This window comes from Sus scrofa, chromosome 9 (genome assembly GCF_054392235.1).
Source record: "Sus scrofa isolate SSC_HxYL_T2T_F1_AM1 chromosome 9, Sscrofa_HxYL_maternal_Yorkshire_Landrace_v2.0, whole genome shotgun sequence".
NCBI classification, from domain to species: Eukaryota; Metazoa; Chordata; class Mammalia; order Artiodactyla; family Suidae; genus Sus; species Sus scrofa.
In genome coordinates this window covers 45,693,313-45,713,299 of record NC_139391.1, presented here as the reverse complement: position 1 = coordinate 45,713,299, position 19,987 = coordinate 45,693,313, and the positions used below count along the sequence as shown (strand labels likewise).

General features: G+C 43.5%; 2 protein-coding genes across 7 annotated transcripts in view; one reads left to right on the top strand and one right to left on the bottom strand.

Moving 5' to 3' along the window:
• The window catches only part of IL10RA (interleukin 10 receptor subunit alpha), a 926,736-nt gene that overhangs the window by 651,676 nt on the left and 255,073 nt on the right, over window positions 1–19,987 (bottom strand). The gene's annotated exons all lie outside the window — the stretch shown is intronic.
• MPZL2 (myelin protein zero like 2) lies at window positions 789–19,616 on the top strand. 6 transcript variants are annotated; one of them, XM_084974213.1, is made up of 7 exons: window positions 789–813; window positions 5,086–5,170; window positions 8,388–8,554; window positions 8,828–9,038; window positions 11,797–11,944; window positions 14,987–15,062; window positions 17,536–19,616. In XM_084974213.1, the coding sequence occupies exons 4-6, from the start codon at window positions 8,843–8,845 to the stop codon at window positions 15,048–15,050; spliced, it is 408 nt and encodes a 135-aa protein (XP_084830339.1). In that variant the 5' UTR covers window positions 789–813; window positions 5,086–5,170; window positions 8,388–8,554; window positions 8,828–8,842; the 3' UTR covers window positions 15,051–15,062; window positions 17,536–19,616.

Genomic DNA, 19,987 nt, shown 5'->3' with positions numbered 1-19,987 from the left:
AGCTAGATATTTTTGTAAGGTGGTCATGCGAATGGTTTTCAATATATATTTTTTTCTCTTTTTGGTCATGCCCATGGCATGCAGAAGTTTCTGGGCTGGGGGTTGAACCTGCACCACAGCAGTGACCCAAGCCACTGCAGTGAGAGTGCCAGGTCCTTAACACCCGAGCCACCAAGGAACTCCTCAGTATCTTAACTAAGTATAACCATAAACAAGTACATTTCCTGAGTGTTTTCTATGGGCACTGAGCATAGTGCTTTATTGAAATATAGCATTTCACCTGATTCTTATATGATACAAAGATGACGGGGCAGATATCACAGAGAATTAAATAACTCTCCAAAGTCAAACAGTAAGTGGCCAAAAGCTTGGATTTGGATCTAAGCAGGTCAGACTCCAGCTCCTATGCCTCATGCCTACATGTATCTAGTAGCCAAAAAAAAAAAAAAAAAGTGGCTATTTCTTTTCTCACAAAATGAGATAATTTCCTAAGAAACTGGAAAATTGGTCATGTGTTCATCAATAAATACTACGTAAATGTAAATTCTCACCCATTACTTAGATGTGGCGTTGCGGTGAACAGGGCGATAGACTAATACATCCATCAAGGTCTCTTTATCCCCTAGCAGACTCGTCAAGCTTCTCTTTGAAGTTACCCCATCTCTCCAACTCTATGCAAATCCATCTAAATTCTCTTTGGAATATGAAGGGTTAAACTTCAGAGTCTCTTCCCGGGGTTGCTTAATGAGATCCTGATGCCTTGTGCCCTGTAATTAGGAGAGGAGCCCGAGGCTTTCCTGGAGATGAGTACAGGTCAGCAGCCAAGGGGCGGGGAGACAGGCCGGCTCGCCTGCCTGCGGTTTGTCTGGGCTCTTGGAGCTCCGTCTCAGATCCGGACTTGCCTTGGACTGTGTCTAGGAAACTTGAAGCAAGGAGGAGGAGGACCCCAGGGGACATACCTCTTTGGGGCTGAAAGCCCCCCTCTTATCTGGGACTCTGACTCCAGACCTCCCTCTTTTATCTTTGAAAAGGTCTCTAAACCAGAGGAAGTTGGAAATGCTGGTTAGGGGAGTCTGGGAGTCTGCAAACAGATGTCAAGTGTATAGACTTTTGATAGGGGTGGAGTAGGATAGTTACAGAGGGAGCTGTAGGAGTCCCAGTAGGGGACCACAGATAGAGGGGAAAACCGAGGGAACTTTGGAAGGGCCGGAAAGCCATTAGAACAAAGCAGGCTTAACCACAAATAAAAGCAAGAGATATGCCTCAGGTCATTACCCTCAGGACCAAGGACTGGAGGTTAAGGACCGCCCTTCTGCTGATTTGAATAAGCACCTTGACAGTCCCTGTTTGACCTTATAGGGTCAAATACTCTCTTACTGAATATGAAGGTGGAGCTGCTACTCGAAAAGAGAGGAAGAGACGGTTTTTCCCACTCCCACTAACCTTGGATTATAAAATTGTAGCCCACCTAATCCTCAGGGCAGAGCCTCCTTGCCTGGCAGCTTGCATCTCTCACAAGCATCTTATCTTTTTTTTTTTTTTTGTCTTTTTGTTGTTGTTGTTGTTGTTGTTGCTATTTCTTCGGCCGCTCCCGCGGCATATGGAGGTTCCCAGGCTAGGGGTTGAATCGGAGCTGTAGCCACCGGCCTACGCCAGAGCCACAGCAACTCGGGATCCGAGCTGCGTCTGCAACCTACACCACAGCTCACGGCAACGCCGGATCGTTAACCCACTGAGAAAGGGGCAGGGACTGAACCCGCAACCTCATGGTTCCTAGTCGGATTTGTTAACCACTGCACCACGATGGGAACTCCACAAGCATCTTATCTTAATAAATCTGTTTCTTGCCTATCACTTTGTTTCTCCCTGAATTCCTTCTGGGCTGAGGCTCGGGCACTGCGCTGAGGTTCAGTAAGTCCAGACACCTGGCGAGTGATTCTAATTTAAAAACTATGGGTTCAAGTCCCAATCTGGGTTCCGGCTGGGCTCAAGTCTCAAGTGTTATCAACTTCACTTTCATTCTGGCTCCTAGGCCAGGGCCCTATGAGAAAGCTGCTAGAGTATGTGGCGGTTGATGTTGCAAGGCTTTCCTTCATTTTTTAAAACCACTTTTAAAAATTGAAGGATGGTTAATTTACAATGTCGTATTAGTTTCAAGTATACAGCAAAGTGATAGTTATCCCTGTTTTTCATTTCTTCTGGCTGTTCCCTCAGCCCATAAAAAAACCAGGGGTCGAACCCATGCTACAGCAGTGACCCAAGCTGCCGCAGTGACAATGCTGGATCCTAACCCCACCTCACCACCAGGGAACTCCATGCATTGTTATTTTTTTATGGTTCTGGGAAATACCAAACGAATTCTCTTCTCTGGTCACACATTAGCTATTTCCAACTGATATATTTGTCAGGATTAAGTCCAGACACCTTCGTTTGGTGGCTGAGGACCCTCAACATCTGGGCCCAGCCTCTTCCCAGCATCCTCACCTGCCCTTCATCCCTGCAGGCTAGGTTTGAGGAATTGCTTGCTGGTCCCTGTGGAAACCACATTCCACGCATTTGTTTCTCCTATCTCCTCTCTTTTCATCATTTTAGGACTGGTTCAAAAGTCACAAAAATGGTAATTATTTGTTGACATACACACACTCCTCCAATCCTTTTTAGACTTATTCCAACCCCTCCCTGCAGTAAGGTCTCAGAATTCCTTGGTGGCCTGGTGGTTAAGGATCCGTGTTATCGCTGCTGTGGCTTGGGTCTGATCCACAGACACAGCAAAAAAAAAAAAAAAAAAAAAAGAAAAAAAGAAAAAAGAAATCTAATGTCTACTTTTTATGTCTAGTCCAGCATATAACAATTTTTTTTTTTTGCTTTTTAAGGCCACGCCCACAGCATATGAAAGTTCCCAGGCTGGGGGTCAATTCAGAGCCACAGCAGCTGGCCTACGTCACAGCCATAGCAACTCAGGATCTGAGCCGAATCTGTGGGCATCTGTGACTGACACCACAGCTCATGGCAATGCCAGATCCCCAACCCACTGAGCGGGGCCAGGGATTGAACCCACATCCTCATGGATACTAGTTGGGTTCGTTATCGCTGAGCCACAATGGGAACGCCCAATAAATTTTTCCTAAAACTTTTTCAGTAAGAAAGACATGAATTGGGAGTTCCCGTCGTGGCGCAGTGGTTAACGAATCCGACTAGGAACCATGAGCTTGCGGGTTCGGTCCCTGCCCTTGCTCAGTGGGTTAACGATCCGGCGTTGCCGTGAGCTGTGGTGTAGGTTGCAGACGCGGCTCGGATCCCGCGTTGCTGTGGCTCTGGCGTAGGCCAGTGGCTACAGCTCCAATTCGACCCCTAGCCTGGGAACCTCCATATGCCGCGGGAGCGGCCCAAAGAAATAGCAAAAAGACAAAAAAAAAAAAAAAAAAAAAAAAAAAAAAAAAAAAAAAGAAATCTAATGTCTACTTTTTATGTCTAGTCCAGCATATAACAATTTTTTTTTTTTGCTTTTTAAGGCCACGCCCACAGCATATGAAAGTTCCCAGGCTGGGGGTCAATTCAGAGCCACAGCAGCTGGCCTACGTCACAGCCATAGCAACTCAGGATCTGAGCCGAATCTGTGGGCATCTGTGACTGACACCACAGCTCATGGCAATGCCAGATCCCCAACCCACTGAGCGGGGCCAGGGATTGAACCCACATCCTCATGGATACTAGTTGGGTTCGTTATCGCTGAGCCACAATGGGAACGCCCAATAAATTTTTCCTAAAACTTTTTCAGTAAGAAAGACATGAATTGGGAGTTCCCGTCGTGGCACAGTGGTTAACAAATCCACTAGGAACCATGAGGTTGCGGGTTCAGTCCCTGCCCCTTTCTCAGTGGGTTAACGATCCGGCGTTGCCGTGGCTCTGGTGTAGGCCAGTGGCTACAGCTCCGATTAGACCCCTAGCCTGGGAACCTCCATATGCCGAGGGAGCTGCCCAAGAAATAGCAAAAAGACAAAAAAAAAAAAAAAAAAAAAGACATGAATTGAAAGTCTTCTGAGTAAATAAATTCTTTATTATTTGCTTTCTTTGCTTCACAGAATGCTATTTTCACCTTGGGGTGAAAAAAAATTTTTTGGCTAGGATGCTAAGACAACAATTTTTACAAATATTGATCCTGGCCAGTTGTCCTTTTGGTCCCCTGAGCCCCCAGTGCTGGCCAAGGCCTGGGGGTCCGTCAGAAATACTTTTAGGAGAAAAAAAAAGAAAGAAATACTTTTAGGGAATATGGAGGGGATTGGAACAGATGAGCTGCTTTTTAAAATTTAGTGTGCCACAAAATTTAATGCCAATCAGAATTTTTCTCTGGAAAAATTTTAGAAAAAAAGAGATGTCTCTGAAATCTTCACTTTTTTCCTTTTCAAGCTCCAGATCTCTTCCTTTTCTCTCATTTGCGCAGATACTGACTGTAACTTAGGCCTTACCTAGATGCCTCCAGCTTTGATTGAGGTCCTGCTGACTGGCATCCTGGGGACACTTGGGGATAAACGTCCTTTTTACTTGGCGTTTTCTCTGCTTAACAAGTCCAGCCCTTGGCCTCTCCCCTCCCCACCCAGGAAGGGGAACTGGGTGACTCTCCAGCTAACTGGAAGGAATTGGGCGTTGCTGGGCACCAAGCCAGGAACTTGAACTCCGCTGAGGAATGGGATCTGGGCTCGGCTGACTCTCAGAGCAGTCTGGCTACCAGCGGGGAGGCGGGGTGGGGGGGTTGTGGGGGGAGAGTGTTCTGCTCCTGACAAAGGCAGTTTGTGCAGTTCTCCTCCTGCCGCTTTTCACTGAATCCCTGAGCCCTTTGGTAACTCTACCTTTCACCAAAATTTGCAGTTTATGGTAGACTTCAAAACTTCAGGCTTTGTATCCTTCCTTTAGAGCTGCATTTCCCTGCAAGTTGAAAGCCAAAAAATGAAGAGGATCAGGTTTCTTAACTCCTTTTCTTTCAGACTCCAGCTGAATTCTTTGGCCTTACCAGAAAGGCTCTCTTTTATCCTATCGGCATTTAAAATGTTTCCCAGCATTCTGATTTTAGGTTGATTTCTGACCTAGAAGCTGACAAAGGAACCAAACACTCTCTATGCAGAAACTCCCTTCACGGACACTCCTGCTGGGATACCGGTGATCTTCATTTGGGGTGGGTCCTGATTTCTCCGTTCTAATGGGACTAATTTTTGTTGTTTTTGTTTTTGTTTTTGCTCCATCATCATGTCATCTTTCTCCTGCTTCTTCTTCTTTTTTAATGGCTGCACCCACAGCGTATGAAAATTCCCCAGTCCGGGGACTGAATCCCAGCCGCTGCCGAGGCAACCCTGGATCCACTGTGCTGGGCTGGGGATTGAACCCTCGCCTCTGCAGTGGCCTGAGCTGCCGCAGTCGGGTTCTTAACCCACTGTGCTACAGTGGGAACTCCTCTCCTGCATCTTTTCTTTTTTGCTTTTTTCTTCCGTACTCTGCCTCTTTTGGTGGAATTTTCTCTTTTCTTCCCTCTTTATGTTTTTATTTTTTTCTAGTCAGCCTACTCCTTCCTCCCTCTCCTGGAAACGTCTTTGTTCCAGAGTTTCACTAGGAGATTTTATGAATCACTAAAGAGTTTCTAGATCACTTATCCAGGGATAAGGGCAATTTCTGTTCGGGGTTAGATGCCTGCTCAAGCCTAGCTCTTAACTGTGTGTGTAATCTTCATTCCCTCCTATTGCTGTTTCCACGCTGCTTCATTAAACTGTAACAACTGCCCATCTTCTCTGCAGACAAAGCAGCACCTTATCTCTTTTAAAGCCCTCGAGTCTTTAGATTTCTCAGACAGACGGCTGCCCTAAAAATGGCAGATGAAATCTGAGGTAAAAAGAGTTATTATGAAAACCTTTTCTGCCTGTTTGTTGACATTAGCTGTTCTTTTGTGGAAAGAGCCTTAGACAAGGGCAGTTTTGCTACGTATCGGCTGTGCAAATCACTTACCTTCTCTGGGCTCTTTGTATCCTCATGGCAAAATGGGAACCCTTCATGACAGTGCTGTGCAGATAGCACTTCGCAGCTATTGAAACAGCAGGGGAAATGAGCTGGGATGAGGTCCGGATTCCTCTTTAAATCCTTCAAGGGTAAAATGTCATTGAACACTGAGATTTGTTTTGGTCCGTCTATTTTAGGTGGGTCCCAGGGAAAGCTACCAGCTACAGAGATCTTTGTAACATTTGGCTAAAATTAAGGATAGAAATTGTAGGTCTTTTTGGACTCAGAGGGTCCTGAGAATTCTGACGTTTGAAGTTGGGAATCCAGTGTAGGCTACGGTGGCCCCAGGGTGGTGCTCTGAGAAATGGAAGCACTGCAAGTAGGCTCAGTATTCACTGCTCAGGCAAACCTAAAACCTGTTTATAGGGAGTTCCCATCATGGCTCAGTGGTTAACGAATCTGGCTAGCATCCATGAGGATGCAGGTTCGATCACTGGCCTTGCTCAGTGGGTTAAGGATCCGGTGTTGCCGTGAGTTGTGGTGTAGGTCACAGACACGGCTCAGAATCTTGTGTTGCTGTGGCTGTGGTGTAGACCAGTGGCTACAGCTTTGATTTGATCCCTAGCCTGGGAACCTCTATATGCTCTGGGTGCGGCCCTAAGAATTAAAAAAAAAAACCCAAAACCTGTTTGTAAAAGAGTGTGTGTGGGCCAGACCCACAGCAGCCTGGGACATTTCAGATGGTCACCACCTGCTCTGAGGCCATCTAGAGGCCAGAATCCAGATAAACTGCAAAGTAAAGGCAGGACAGCAGTTTGGGACTTTGAGCAGAAGGGCGGGAGGTGTAGAGGGCGGGCTGGAGGGAGGGAAGGAGGGGAGGGAGGGCGTTGGGAGCTGAGGCCCCACCTTTCATTCCAGCAAAGTGCACCGCCAAGCAGGAATGAGTCACAGGCACGGGCCCTCAGATTCCCAGAGGTGAGGGTCTGGCTTCTTTCTGTGGAAAAGCGCAGCGATCTTTCCTCCTGGAGCAGCCTTGGCAGGGGGCTGGAGCGCTCGGTCTGCCCGGTCTGGTCTTGGGGGCCAGGGCTGGGTTTCCCTCATGTATGGCAAGAGCCCTACGCGTGCTGTGCTTTTTCTCCTTGGCGTACAGCTCACAGGTAAGAGCTGGCCGGCTTCTCCGAGCATTTCCTCCTTCACTGCCTCTTCTATCAAGTTAGCTAATTGTTGAAAAAGTCACAAGAGGCTTTTTTGGGAGCCCGAGCCGCAGCTGCATTTTGTTTTAGTTTTGCCTTTAATGAAACTGAGGTGGTGTGTTGTTTGGGGGGAACTGCTTTTGGACAAACAGGTTTAGATGTGCTCCAGCTGCCAGTGGTTTGGGCACAGAGAGGGCTTTCTGATCTCAGGTTACACACCATTTTTTTGTGGCTACGCTCAACCTCCCACTTTGGGCAGGACTTGGCACTTGGATTTCTGTGTGTTGGGCTCGCCTGGGTCTCTAGGGCAGCACTGGGAAAGCTGAGATTGTTAAGGAGAGACCCTCTGTGACTTTGTTTTTGTTTTTTGGGCTGTGCCAGTGGTACATGGAGGTTCCCAGGCTAGGGGTCAAACTGGAGCTGTAGCTACTGGCCTATACCACAGCCACAGCAGTGCCAGAGCCAAGCCATGTCTGCAACCTACACCATAGCTCATGGCAACGCTGGACCCTTAACCCACCGAGCAAGGACCAGGGATCGAACCTGCGTCCTCATGGATGCCAGTCAGTCAAATTCGTTTTCCGCTGAGCCACAACAGGAACTACCCCCCCACCCCTGGTGGTTTTGAAACTGTTCCAGCATGCGCATGATAAATGTAAATATCAGGGTGAAAATAATGCCATGTGGTATAAAGGTTCCAGCTGTGTGGGCCGGCTGAGCTGTCTGGGGCTGATGCATTCAGTTTCTGCAAAAGATTAGAAACGAGATGAAGTTCACATAACAAGGGCCCTTTCTGGAAAATTTACCTGCCTAGCGGATCATTATACACATAATACGTAATGCTTAATCTGAATACACATCTAATCGGTATTCCGATTAGACTTGATTTATTTCTGCTTACAATTTTATTTGCTGATGTTTATAGTTTGTTACAGCAGTTTTGAAGTGGGTACCACAAGGCTAGAGGATCAAGCTTTGGAGAAAGTGAGAGCACTAAGGAAAGGCTCACTGTGGGGTGTTCTTAGTTTAAGGAATGGGAGGTCAAGGTTACATGCAGGGAGGAGTATGTAGACTCTGGGCGAAGTGAGTTTGAGTGAGAGCTGCCTCTCTCCGTTGTTTAATGCCCTACTCAGACCTGTATTGTGGTAGTGTCAGCAGAAGTCTTAATACATACCTCCTGTGAATCCCTTTCCTCTCCTTTTTCCCTTGCAGCTCTTTGGCCAACAGCAGCTGTGGAAATTTACACCTCTCGTGTGCTGGAGGCGGTCAATGGGACAGATATTCGGTTAAAATGCACTTTTTCCAGCTTTGCCCCGGTGGGTGATGCTCTAACAGTGACCTGGAATTTCCGTCCTCGAGATGGGGGCCCTGAGCAATTTGTAAGTAGGGGCCCTTGGTTAGGAAAATATGCCAGTCCATTTCTCCCTTCCCTTTCTGTATTTTTCTTAGCAGCAAGCCCAGGATAAAGCAGGGAAACAATTCTTGAGACAAAGACAGACCAAACTCAGAGGCCGGTGAAGGGGAAGGCAAGAGGTTCTTGCAGAAGAGCTGCAGACAGGGCAGTCAGGCTTGCTGGCATTTCTCTTCTGCTCCTGCATCTCAGCCTCCCTGGCCAGGTACCAAATAAGACCTTTGGCACGTCTCCCCTCTAGGTTTTCTACTACCACATGGAGCCCTTCCAACCCATGAGTGGGCGTTTCAAGGACCGGGTGGTCTGGGATGGGAACCCTGAGCGGTATGATGTCTCCATCATGCTCTGGAAGCTGCAGTTTGATGACAATGGGACATACACCTGCCAGGTGAAGAACCCACCTGATGTTGATGGGCTGATAGGAGAGATCCGTCTCAGTGTCGTGCAAACAGGTAGGTGACGCAAAGAAAAATGGTTTTGGCAAGTGTGAGAGCTTGTAGCAAAGAGAGGGGCAATCTTTTGTGGTGACTAAAAGTAGAGAGAAGGACCAACCTTTTGCATCTGGAAATTACAGAGGGAGAGTGAAGAAGAGTCCTGGGGTAAAAAGAGAAAGGCTTTGTTTGGCTGTGGAAAGAAACAGAAAATAAAGCAAAGGGACCCAGGGAATCTGTTACAAAAATGGCATTGAGATCGTGGAAGGGAGAGGAAGCAACTCTCTGATAAAAGGCTAACAAGAGGTCCATTCACGGACTCATTTATTCACAAATACTATTGCGTAGCTACTCTATCAAGCACCGTCCAGAGTGCTTGATGTACTATCTCATTTAACCCTCACAGCCACTGTCAGAGGCAGATACCAGTACTATCTCATTTAACCCTCACAGCCACTGTCAGAGGCAGATACCAGTAATGGTAGCTATTGTTTATTGAGCACTTCCCATGTGCTAGGGGCTTTATATGTCATATTTAGTCTTTACATATCATATCAATTTATTGTGCTCTTAGTGCTCCCCCCATTTTACTAGTGAGGAAAGTGATGCTCCTAGAGGTTTAAGTCACTTGTCCAAAGTCATGTAGCTAATAAATGGGGTCACTCAGAACCCAACCCAAGCATGTCTCAGAATCGTTCTCCAAATTAATGCCCTGTATTGCCTGCAGTCCTATAAAGGACAACCTGGAAAACTGCCGGATAACAAAAAGCAAAGACCATAAAACTCCAGAGTTGTAAATTTGGGTTTGAGTCACTGCTACTGTTTACCAGCTGTAAATAATTTTTCTCCTGTAAAGTGAGAATAATAGAGTGAGGATTATGGTGAGGATAAAATGAAGGAATAAATATAAAAAGCCCCCAAACTCTGAATTGCACTGAAAATGATAATAGCTACCATATTTTGAATGTTTCTTATGTGCAGCCACAGCATGGAACAATTTACATAAGCAATTTTATTTTTTATAACTCAAGAAAAGAATATTGTTACCTCTATTTTATACACTGAGGAAACTGAGGCTCAAAGAAGTTAATTACCCCAAATCACACAGGAGCTGGTATTTTAACTTGGCTGTCTCTTGTGTATGCTCTTAACCAACACATACCATTACCCCAAACATAAAAGCCTATAAAATGGCATGATTTCCTCCTTTCATTCCTAGTACCGTCCTTCAAGGCCCTATCAACAGAGAGCTGTGTGACCTTGGGGAAGTCATTTCAGTATTGAAAGAAGTAATGTAATGTCTTTGGACCTCAGTTTCTTCTGCAAAATGAACGGGTAGATAAGAGCACGTTGTTGAGGAGTTCCCATCGTGGCGAAATGGAAACAAGCCTGACTAGTATCCATGAGGATGTGGGTTTGATCCTTGGCCTCACTCAGTTGGTTAAGGATCTGGTGTAGCTGTGAACTGTGGTGTGGGTCACAAATGTGGCTGGGATCCCGCATTGCTATGGCTGTGGTGTAGGCCGGCAGGTGCCACTCTGATTGGACCCCCTAGCCCGGGAACTTCCATATGCTACAGGTGTGGCCCTAAAAACAAAACAAAATGGGATCACTACTCATTGGGAACTTAGTGAAAGTCATGACTCCTGCTTACTACAAACCATGCCCACACACAACGTGACATCCATGTCCTGGGCTTGTGCCCCACCTCCCCTCCCCCATCTTCTTTCACAGACTCCAGGCTGGGAATCCCTTGACTCTAATGTCTCTTCTGGCTTTGAGGGTTTTAAATCAGAAGTCAAGCTAAAGGAGTTCCTATCGTGGCTGAGTGGTTAACGAATCCGACTAGGAACCATGAGGTCGAGGGTTCGATCCCTGCCCTTGCTCAGAGGGTTAAGGATCCAGTGTTGCTGTGAGCTGTAGTGTAGGTTGCAGATGCGGCTCAGATCCCACATTGCTGTGGCTCTGGTGTAGGCTGGCGGCTACAGCTCCTATTTGACCCCTAGCCTGGGTACCTCCATATGCCGCGGGAGCGGTCCAAGAAATGGCAAAAAGACAAAAAAAAAAAAAAAGTCAAGCTAAAAATGAAGAGACCCAGGCTTCACAGACACTAGCTTGGTTTAGGGACACTTCCCTCTGGGTTTTCCCTTGCGTCATTTATCCACCAGACTATAGTTACTGATTTACTTGCTTGTCTTTCCAGTGGGCATGAGTTCCTTGAAGGTAATGTCCTTCGTTTTTTTTTTTTTTTTTTTTTTTTTTTTTTTTTTTTTTTTTTTTGGCTTTGTATTTCCATCAAAGTGCCTGGAATGTAATAGGCCCTTAAACCTGAATCAATGACTGAATGACAGGTGAGAAGGATTCAGGGAGAAATGGTTTGGACACTGGATTTGATTATGTCAGCAATAATCTTATCCCGCTAGGTAGGTTCAACAGGCCCAGTGTTCTCAAAATTTTAGCATGCATCAGAATCACTGGAGGACAAGTTAAAACAGATTTCTGGGCCTCACCTGTAATTCAGTAGGTCTGGGGTGGGGCCTGATGTAACTCACCTTTTCAAAGTTCTGAAGTAATTCTGCAGCTGCTACTCCTAAGACCATAGTTTGAGAACCACAAAAGCAGTCTGTATGGCTTGTCTACTGCTGCCAGAATGTAAGGTTAATAGGGTAGAAGAGAGGAAGATTCCACCTAAGGATGAAAATACCTCCCAGTTAGATCTCTAGATTTCATCATAGTCCTTCTCTTATCAGAATCCTAACTTGATCTTTTCTCTTTCCAGTGCGCTTCTCTGAGATCCACTTTCTGGCTCTGGCCATTGGCTCCGCCTGTGCGCTGATGGTCATAATAGTAATTGTGGTGGTCCTCTTCCAGCATTTCCGGAAAAAGCGATGGGCTGAAAGAGCTCATAAAGTGGTGGAGATAAAACCGTAAGGCTGGGCAGTTCTGGGAAGGTGGGGCTAAAAAATTGTTAAACAGGAGTTCCCGTTGTGGCTCAGTGGAAACCATCTAACTAGCATCCATGAGGATGCAGGTTTGATCCCTGGCCTCGCTCATTGGGTTAAGGATCTAGCATTGCAGTGAGCTGTGGTGTAGGTGGCAGATGAGGCTCAGATCTGGCGTGGCTGTGGCGTAGGCTGGTGGCTACAGCTACTATGGGACCCCCAGCCTGGGAACCTCTGTATGTCGAGGGTGCGGCCCTAAAAAAGCAAAAAAAAAAAAGTTGTTGAACAGATGTTCTTCCTTTTGAGTAAATCTTGTATGAAAGAATTCAAATTCACAGGATGAATAAATTAGGGTGTGAATTAGTAACTTTAGTTTCTTAATTTCACACAAGATTTCATTATAGGCTTTCTTTATAGGATTTGATATAAAAATTTGCTTTCATAAAGCTTTTCTAGGATATTCCTTACTTTTAATATAAAACATACATTTCTAAGAACCACTGGGCGGTCAGCAGAGGCTCTGTGAATCAGAGCCTAGGAAAGTCAGGCTTGCTGGTATAATAAGGTGCTCAATATATATATATTTTAATTGAGATAAATTTTACATATCATAAAATTCATTATTTAATGTTCACAAAGTTGTGTAAATGTCACTACTACCATTTTCATGCTCCAAAAGAAACTTCATACTCTCTAGCCATTACTCTGCATTTTCCTCTCCTACATGCCCCTGACAACTTATTTTTTTTCTTTTCTTTTTATGGCCGCACCTGTGGCACATGGACGTTACCAGGCTAGGGGTCAAATGGGAGCTGCTGCTGCTGGGCTATGCCATAGCCGCAGCAACAGCAACACCAGATCAGAGTTGCATCTGTGACCTATGTGGCAGCTGTGGCAGTGCCAGATCCTTAAGTCACTGAGCAAGGCCAGGGATCAAACCTGCATCCTCATGGATACTAGTCTGGTTCTTAGCCCACTGAGCCACAGTGGGAACTCCACCCCTGATAACTACTAATCTGCTTTCTGTCTCTGGATTTGCCTATTCTGGACATTTCATATAAAGGCAATCATACAATATGTGACCTTTTATATCTGGCTTCTTTGACTTAGTATAATGCTTCCAAAATCATCCATGTTATAGGACTTCATTCATTTTAATGGCTGCATAATATTCCATTGTATGCTTATACCATGTTTTGTTTATCCATTCATTTGATGGACATTTAGATTTTTCCCACTTTTTGGATACTATGATTAATGCTACTATGAACATTCATCTACAAGTTTCTGTTTAGGTGTGTTTTCAGTTCTCCTGGCTATATAACTAGGAGTGGAATTACTCGGAAGTAGTAATGCTATGTTACCTTCTGGAGGAATTGTTAGACTGTTTTCCAAAACAGCTGGAACATTTTATATTCCCATCAGCAATGTAAGAGGGTTCCAGGTTGTCTACATCCTTGAGAACAGATGTGTGTCCTGATCATACCCATACTAGTGGGTATGAAGAGTTATCTCATTGAGGTTTTTTTTAAGGGTCGCACCCGCAGCATATGGAGGTTCCCACACCAGGGATCGAATGGGAACTATAGCTAGTTGGATTTGTTTCTTCTGCGTCATGATGGAAACTCCTCATTGAGGTTTTGATTTGCATGTTCCTAATAACTAATGATGTTGAGCATCTTTCCATGTGTTTATTGGCTATTTAAATATCTAATTTGGAGATAAAGCTGTTCAAATATTTTGCCCATTTAAAAATTAGGCTATTGGTCTTTTTATTAAGTTTTATGAGTTCTTTATATATTTTGGATTCAAATTAATTTATAGAATTTGCATTTATTTTCTCCCATTCTGTGGGTTACCTTTCTACGATCAACTGTCCTTTGAAGCACTACAGTTTTAAATTTTGAAGATGTCCAATTTATTTATTTATTTATTTATTTATTGTCTTTTTGCTATTTCTTGGGCCGCTCCCTCGGCATATGGAGGTTCCCAGGCTAGGGGTCGAATCGGAGCTGTGGCCACCGGCCTACGGCCTAGGCCAGAGCCACAACAACGCGGGATCCGAGCCGCGTCTGCGATCTATACCACAGCTCACACGGCAACGCCGGATCGTTAACCCACTGAGCAAGGGCAGGGACCGAACCCGCAACCTCTTGGTTCCCAGTCGGATTCGTTAACCACTGCGCCACGACGGGAACTCCTTTTTTTTTTCTTTTGTTGCTTGTGTTGCTGATGTCGTATCTAAGAAACTGTTGACTAAGCCATGGTCAAAAAAAATTTATGTCTGCTTTCTTCTGAGAACTTTACAGTTTAGTTCTTACATTTAGGTCTTTTGAGTCATTTGAATCAGTTCTTATCTATGGTGCGAAATAGCACAAATTCACTTTTTTTGCAGTTATAATTTTTCAGCTGTCCCAGCAGCATTTGTTTCATTTCCTCAATAAATATTTATTATGGTAAATAGAATTGATTTTAAGGAGCCTAATGAATTCAATGCTTAGCTGATTTGAATATATAATCAAAAAGATGACTTCTGGGTTAATACAAAATTTTTATTGTTTTTTTGAATAAGGAGTAGAGTTAGGGGTAGAATACTAATGGTAAACTAAGGTGTCTGCTTGAAATACCTAGAGCTCCCAAATTATATTCCCTTCTAGAAATATTCTGAAAAGTGTTTAAGTTCAGATACTCAGGTCATGTGGAAGCATGAGTATTATTAGATAGCACCAGTAGTTTAGCACCCTGTAAGCTTGGGTCTACTCCCAGGTGCATATAATTCTTCCCAAATTTGGGGGAATAGGATTTCCCTGGTGGTGCAGCAGATTAAGGGTCTGGCTGTTACTGCTGTGGCTCGGTTGGGTGCTGTGATGTGGGTTCGGTCCTTGGCCCAGGAACGTCCACATGTGGGTGTGGCCAAAAAGAAACAAAGGCCCGGATTTGGGGGAATATATCTCACCTGAAGCTTTGTAGGATTTGCCTCCCTTGCTTCCTGTTCCCCTGACATTGGTTTCTGCTTCTACATTACAGAAAAGAAGAGGAAAGGCTCAACCAAGAAAAAAAAGTCTCTGTTTATTTAGAAGATACAGACTAACATCTTGAGATGGTAAAGTTCATAAATGGGTTGATTTCTTTCCTTAAATTTCTTGTGTGGCCCATTTCTAATGTCGACCTCCCAGATTATATAATTGTTAGGTGTTTTCTTTATGAAATTAAAGGAGTTGGGTCAGAGAGGAAAGTTTTTCATAGTGTTATGGATGACTGCCCCTTTGAGTGTATTTTGTGCAAAGGATTGGGAAGCTAGGCTCTACTACTGTTAAAGCTGAGGGAATTCTATGGTGATTGGAGGTTTCAGGGCTATATTTACTACCACAAAGAATAATAATTTTAAACATGTAAATAATTTTTTTTTTTTTTTGGCCACCCCTGCGGCATACGGAGTTCCCCAGCCAGGGATCAGGTCTGAGCCTCAGTTGCAGCCTAAGACTTAGCTACGGCACTGCCTGATCCTTAACCCACTGTGTTGAGCGGAGGATCAAACCTGCATCCCAGGGCTTCCAAGACATTGCTCATCACTCCTAAATAAATCTTTGTGGTTTTTTTTTTTTTTTTTTTTGGTCTTTTTGCTATTTCTTTGGGCTGCTCCCGCGGCATATGGAGGTTCCCCGGCTAGGAGTCGAATCGGAGCTGTAGCCACCGGCCTACGCCAGAGCCACAGCAACGCGGGATTCGAGCCGCTTCTGCGACCTACACCGCAGCTCACACGGCAACGCCGGATCGTTAACCCACTGAGCAAGGGCAAGGACCGAACCCGCAACCTCATGGTTCCTAGTCGGATTCGTCAACCACTGCGCCACGACGGGAACTCCAATAAATCTTTTTTAAGTGAAAAAAATTAATATCTGCTTGTTTTCTTTTGTTTTATTGTAAACTAATCATGGCATTAAGAGAGTGACTCAATAGATATGCTTGACATTTTGACAGGAGAACTTCTGCATTATTTGGAATTGATTTCAACTCCTCATTTAGTTATTGGGACGATGAGCCCAATTTTAGTGGTGGGTAATTCTGTTTTTCCAGTTTTTAGGCTGTTTATGCTTAAAAGGTAGAATAATTTATTTTTCATATGATCAGAATTTCTTCTATTCTCTGAAGTAGGTCCACCCCTATCATTTGCAGAAAGAGCCACATTTTTATAGCCTAAAGCTTCAGTGAAAGATCTCAAGGATTTACAAAATAGAATATGGAGAAAAATGATTCTATTGTAAGCCTAGAAAAACAAATTTGGTATCAGAGATTTTAGCAAGAGCTTTTTTTTTTTTGTCTTTTGCCCTTTTAGGGCCGCACCAGCGGCATATGGAGGTTCCCAGGCTAGGGGTCTAATCGGAGCTACAGCTACCAGCCTACACCACAGCCATAGCAACGCCAGATCTGAGCTGTGTCTGCGACCTACACCACAGCTCATGGCAATGCTGGATCCTTAACCCACTGAGTGAGGCCAGGGATGGAATCTGCAACCTCATGGTTCCCAGTTGGATTTGCTTTTGCTGCGCCACCACGGGAACTCCTACCAAGAGCTATTTTTAAAATCAAGATGTGGGATGTTTAAGATTAAAAGAAATTTAAGGCAGTTACACAATCAAATGCAGTGTGTGGTCTCTGCCTGGATGGATAATAGTTTGAATAAACTAGTAGTAAAAAGATTTGGGGAGACAACTGAGGAAGACTTAATAGGAAAAATTTCAATATGGATAATATTAGGGAATTAATTGTTTTCATTTAGGGTGTAGTTAGGATATTGTGGTTACATAGGAAGATATCCCTATTTTAAAAATGCATACGGGAGTATTTAGGTGTAAAATGTCAGTAATTTGTTTTAAAAACTTTACCCCCCAATATGTATGTATTTAAAGCAAATATAGCTTTAAAATTAAGTGATAGTGAATTCCATACACTCCCTTTTTTTTTTTTTTTCCTGTCTTTTGCCTTTTTAGGGCCGCACCCAAGGCATCTGGAGATTCCCGGGCTAGGGGTTGAATCGGAGCTGTAGCTGCTGGCCTACCACAGCAACATGGGATCTGAGCCATGTCTGCTACCTACACCACAGCTCAAGGCAACTCGGGATCCTTAACCCACTGAATTCAAGGAACTGGTGTCCTCATGGCTACCAGTTGGGTTTGTTAACCACTGAGCCATGATGGGAACTCCTGTATACTCCCTTCTTCACTTTTCTGTATATTTGATTTCCTTTATAACTAAAGGGTTGGCTAGGGGTAGGACAGGGGGGCAAGAAGAGACAAAAGAGAAAGAGAGTATATATGTGTGTGAGCTATGGATCATCCAAGCGTCCTTGCAAGGCAGAGACTATGAATTAAGGACCCTGACCCTGAAAACTATGTAATAAGGATCAAGAAATTTCTTTTAAAAGTTTAACTAGGGGAGGACAAACTCATTTAAGAATATTTTCCTTCATAATGGAGAAGAGATCTAATAACATACATGTAATTCATAATGCCAGGTACTCCTATTGCACTTTTCTCAAATGCATTATCCATTTAAACTTTTGTTTTGTGTTTCAGGAAGCTGAAGATTTCCAAGAACAATCCTAGGTTAAGCTGAAGTTAATGGAAGCTTTTCTTTGGCTTTTCCAGTTGTGACCTGTCTTCCAACCAGTTCTGCAGTATATAACTACCTAGACAAGTCAACGTTCCTCTGCAGCCAGCATAGGGTCCTTAGGCAGATAGCACTGGACTCACACATAGCCCCATTACTAAGGTTTTATTTAATTTCAGAGTGCAGATATTTTTCAAATGTTTGTTAGTTTTTGCATATGAAGAGGCTGTATTTTTGCCCTTAAACACTCCTTGTGGATTACAACTTGTATACTCATAATTTGGCATCAAATGGGATAAAAGCCAACTTGTCTGTCATAACATTTCCTTTAATATTAATTTCCTTAGAGCACCATTCTTGCTACTAAAGTTAACATGTCTTCTTTTTCCTTCTCACACTCTCAATTAAAAGGTGAGATCATTCTCCCTGCTGTGTTTTTTTTTTTTTTTTTTTTAGGGCCACACCCTAACCACACCTTGGTTCCCAGGCAAGGGGTCCAATGGGAGCTACAGCTGCCGGCCCACACCACACAGGATCTGAGCCAAGTCTGTGACCTATCCCACAGCTTACAGCAATGCCAGATCCTTAATCCACTAAGCAAGGCCAGGGATTGAATCCACAACCTCATGGTTCCTAGTCAGATTCATTTCCACTGTGCCATGATGGGAACTCCCCTCCCAGCTCTTTTTGACTGATTAACAGAAAAACCTAAATCCAAACAGTTTGATTTTTATGGCTCTTATGGGACAAATCTTGTTTTATTGAATTTCTTTCAATATCCTAGATGGCAAGTTTTTGTTTCTTTGTTTTTGAACAATGGATCCAAGGTTTATAGTAGCACAAGTCTAAACCACAGAGTAACCAAGGGATGGTTACATAAATGCTAATAGATTGACAAATGCCACCTCAAGATTACTTGTCACCTTTTGTTCAGTGCTGTGACAAGCAATCAATAGCACAGATCTTTCATGAGCACTGAATGACTGTTTGGCTTACTATACCCCCAATTTATTTATAATAACAAAATCTATGCTCATTTGTAGACTGGAATCATTAAGCAGTTAAATGGAAGGATTCTGTAGCAGTATATTAAAAATTAAAACTTTAGGGCTGGTGAATAAAAATCAACCCTAAATGATGATAATTTTGTGTAATGTTATACAAAACTCTGAGAACAAGAAGAGATTGTTTAAATTTTGTCTCTCATTTCTTTTTGTTTTAATTCATATTCTTATTTTGGGGGGGGGCAAGGATTTGGTATGGGGGCAAAGAAATACCAAAACTAACAGAATGAAACCAACTTTATTCTCTTTTTTTCTTCTACTAGTAGATGAGACAAACTTTAAAAGAGGGTTATGGAAAGAAGAGTGCTTTTTAAAATGTGTCTAGTTTCCCAGTGTCTTTCCAAACTTAAGCTACAGCAGCATTTATTCAGAGAACATCTAAAAGTTTAGTAACCCCCACCCACTTCCCCCCTCAAATCTTTACAGCTTGATATTTTCAGTTTTAACCAACTAGGCTGAAGATATTATTTCTTTCAACAAACTGGACTTTCCAAACAGTTTTTCTATATTTGAAGATGCTGAACTTTTATATTTTTCCAATACAAAAAAAATTTATAATTTACATATGAACCTTCATTCTGAAGTACATTCTATATCTGTCTCATTTTGCCTCTTATGCTGTCCAAAAGAGTAAAGTTTCAGGACAGTTTTGAAACTAAAAATTAGAGTTAAAGTTCATATCACCTTTCATTCACTTTTTCTATTTTTCTCTATAATTCAACCTTTCAAAACATAGTAACTGTATTTTTTTTAAACAGATGGCCTGATTGATGTTCCATAACCATAAGAAGTAGTTAGAAACTCATGGAAAGTCTTTCCAGCAAAACTTGTAGCTTTTGTGTCTTGGTTACATATTCATGGGTTAAATACATCCTTGTAAAGTGTCTTCCACTTAAAGAGAACTTTTGTATTGTAATTTATTTTTTATTGTGCCTTAAACATTCGTGTAAATAATCTTCAGTAATAAAGCATTATCAATTATATAATTTGCTTATATGCAAATCTAAAATTTTTACTTGGCAGGTAACAGAAAACTGATGGGAATATATTTTACTTCCATTGAAAAGTTTGCTGGAGTTCCCATCGTGGCTCAGCAGGAATGAATTCAAGGTGTGTCCATGAAAATTCAGGTTCCATCCCTGGCCCTGCTCAGTGGGTCAGGGTTCCAGTGTTGCCATGAGCTGTGGTGTGGGTTGAAGATGCGGCTCGGACGCTGTGTTGCTGTGGTTATGGTGTAGGCCAGCAGCTGCAGCTCAAATTCAACCCCTAAGCTGGGAATTTCCATATGTCATGGCTGTGACTCTAAAAAGCAGGGGAAAAAACAAAAAACCCCAAAAAACGACTTAGTTTGGAG

Excerpts from the sequence above, each read along its gene's own strand:
- MPZL2 (XM_084974211.1), top strand. The coding sequence starts at position 7,082 with ATGTATGGCAAGAGCCCTACGCGTGCTGTGCTTTTTCTCCTTGGCGTA. Across the intron at positions 8,555-8,827 it reads ATGGGGGCCCTGAGCAATTT|GTTTTCTACTACCACATGGA; the intron begins GTAAGTAGGGGC and ends TCTCCCCTCTAG. Across the intron at positions 9,039-14,986 it reads TCTCAGTGTCGTGCAAACAG|AAAAGAAGAGGAAAGGCTCA; the intron begins GTAGGTGACGCA and ends TCTACATTACAG.